The following is a 1,671-nucleotide window of genomic DNA, read 5'->3' as shown; positions in this document are numbered from 1 at the left end:
GTGTGTGTGTGTGTGTCTGCAATGCAGCTCGACTGACATCTCTGAGTGAGGAGTGTGTGTCTGTATGAGAGCGCACGTAGACGGGCAAGGTCAGGGAACGGTCAAAGGCATACTGATATTATATGTGTGTGTGTGTGTGTGTGTGTCTTGAGGGGAGTCAGCGAAAGGTCACGAACACTCGAGCCCTTTTCCCGAAGCGATCGCTCTCCACCAGCACTCCGCTGCCACTCTGCGTTCAGTCTCCCTCGCAGCTGCAGAGGACACTTCGTATTAAGGTGGAGGTGTATAAATAAACAGGTGAACTGTGGGATGCACTCGCCACCATTAGCAACAAACAGCAGTTGCCATGGACACTGATATACACCTCTCTCATTCAGCTGCTGAATCTATCTAATCTAATGTTGAAACAACAACACGACATTATGGCGATGTTCCACTGATGAATGAGGGCGCTGGTAGGTGTGTCTGTGATCAAATAACAAAATAAACTTTGTTTTACCTTGTTCTTCAGGACTCAGTTCCTCTTCCTCCTCCTCACTGCTCTCTTCATCTTCTTCTTCTTCCTTCATGAAGCGAGGCTCTGAACCCTCTGCTGCGACCAGCCTTGAAAGAAGAAAAGAAAAAGAAAAGACATTTCAATGAATTGCCTCTTTAGAGTATCACCATTCACATTAAATGAGTTCATGACCAAATAGAAACAGAAGACCATCAACAGCTCCTCCTAAGGTCACTGTGGAGTGATTAAACAACGTCTAAAGTGTTTTTTTATGGAGAGAAACAGACATGGGGGGGGGGGACACAGATGGAGAGATATTAGGCGAGGGGGAGGAGAGAGTAGGTACAGTGAGAGTGAAGAGTGCGTGTGTGTGAGTACTCAAGCATGAGACAAAAATAACAAGAGTTACTACCCTCCGTCTCTCACACTCACAAAAGAGCTTCAGCAGCAGAGGACAAAATGAAAAATGGTTCAAGGCTCAACGGATGGTAGTGAATCGGTGCAAAAGCCCCAGAGGAAGCTGACTATTTACTGTACTCCAACCAAATGGCCCGATTCACCCAGAAAGAAGACGGAGAGCTTCAAACCGAGCTGAATAATGGCATCAGATACCCAAAGAGGGTGGGGGTGAAGACAGAGACACGGAGGAGGAGAGAATGTGTTAAGCGGTGCAGTAAATGTGAGACGAGGGCAGTCAGTTTAAGGGACGCAAAGCTGAAGTGACGTCTGATAAATGAGAGGGGAGATTGAGAGTGGATGTTTGGAGAGATTAAAACAACAAGAGCACAGAAGAAAAGAGCAGCTGTTGTACTATCTGGAGGGTTTAGTGTAAAACAATGGAAGGCACTCTGTGTGGAAGTAAACAAAGGCGGCTAATTGACTTGCAAGCCTGGAGCTAATCACTATTGTCTCTGTGGCGCACACGCTCAAACACTCCAACGAGCTCATCCCGTATCCCTGCATCAGTGCACTTATGTAAGCACGACGGCTCACAGCAAATACATTTCTCAAGCTCCTATTACTACTCAGAAGACAGCTCGGAGTGGCAGATATACATTTCTTAAGACAGGTCAAGTTGCCCTTCCTAAAAACAAGACAAAACGTTATTTATTCAACCTCCTGTTCTCTGTTTGCTTCTGCTCGTCTCCGAGTTAATTCAATTCAATTCAATTAAA

The 1,671-nt window shown here is 45.9% G+C and overlaps 1 protein-coding gene across 1 annotated transcript in view; it reads right to left on the bottom strand.

Moving 5' to 3' along the window:
• ppp1r2 (protein phosphatase 1, regulatory (inhibitor) subunit 2) overlaps positions 1-603 on the bottom strand; it is a gene marked incomplete at its 5' end in the record, with an annotated part of 5,157 nt that extends 4,554 nt beyond the window's left edge. The window contains 1 exon segment of the mRNA XM_035653091.1: positions 500-603. Within this exon segment, the coding sequence (XP_035508984.1) occupies positions 500-603 (104 nt within the window).
• Positions 604-1,671: the final 1,068 nt, after the last annotated feature.

The sequence above is a fragment of the Morone saxatilis genome, unplaced genomic scaffold, assembly GCF_004916995.1.
Source record: "Morone saxatilis isolate NCDOM2014 unplaced genomic scaffold, NCSU_SB_2.0 Contig12, whole genome shotgun sequence".
In the NCBI taxonomy this organism is placed as follows: Eukaryota; Metazoa; Chordata; class Actinopteri; family Moronidae; genus Morone; species Morone saxatilis.
The sequence above is the reverse complement of the archived record's forward strand: the minus strand, read 5'-3'. Positions and strand labels throughout refer to the sequence as shown.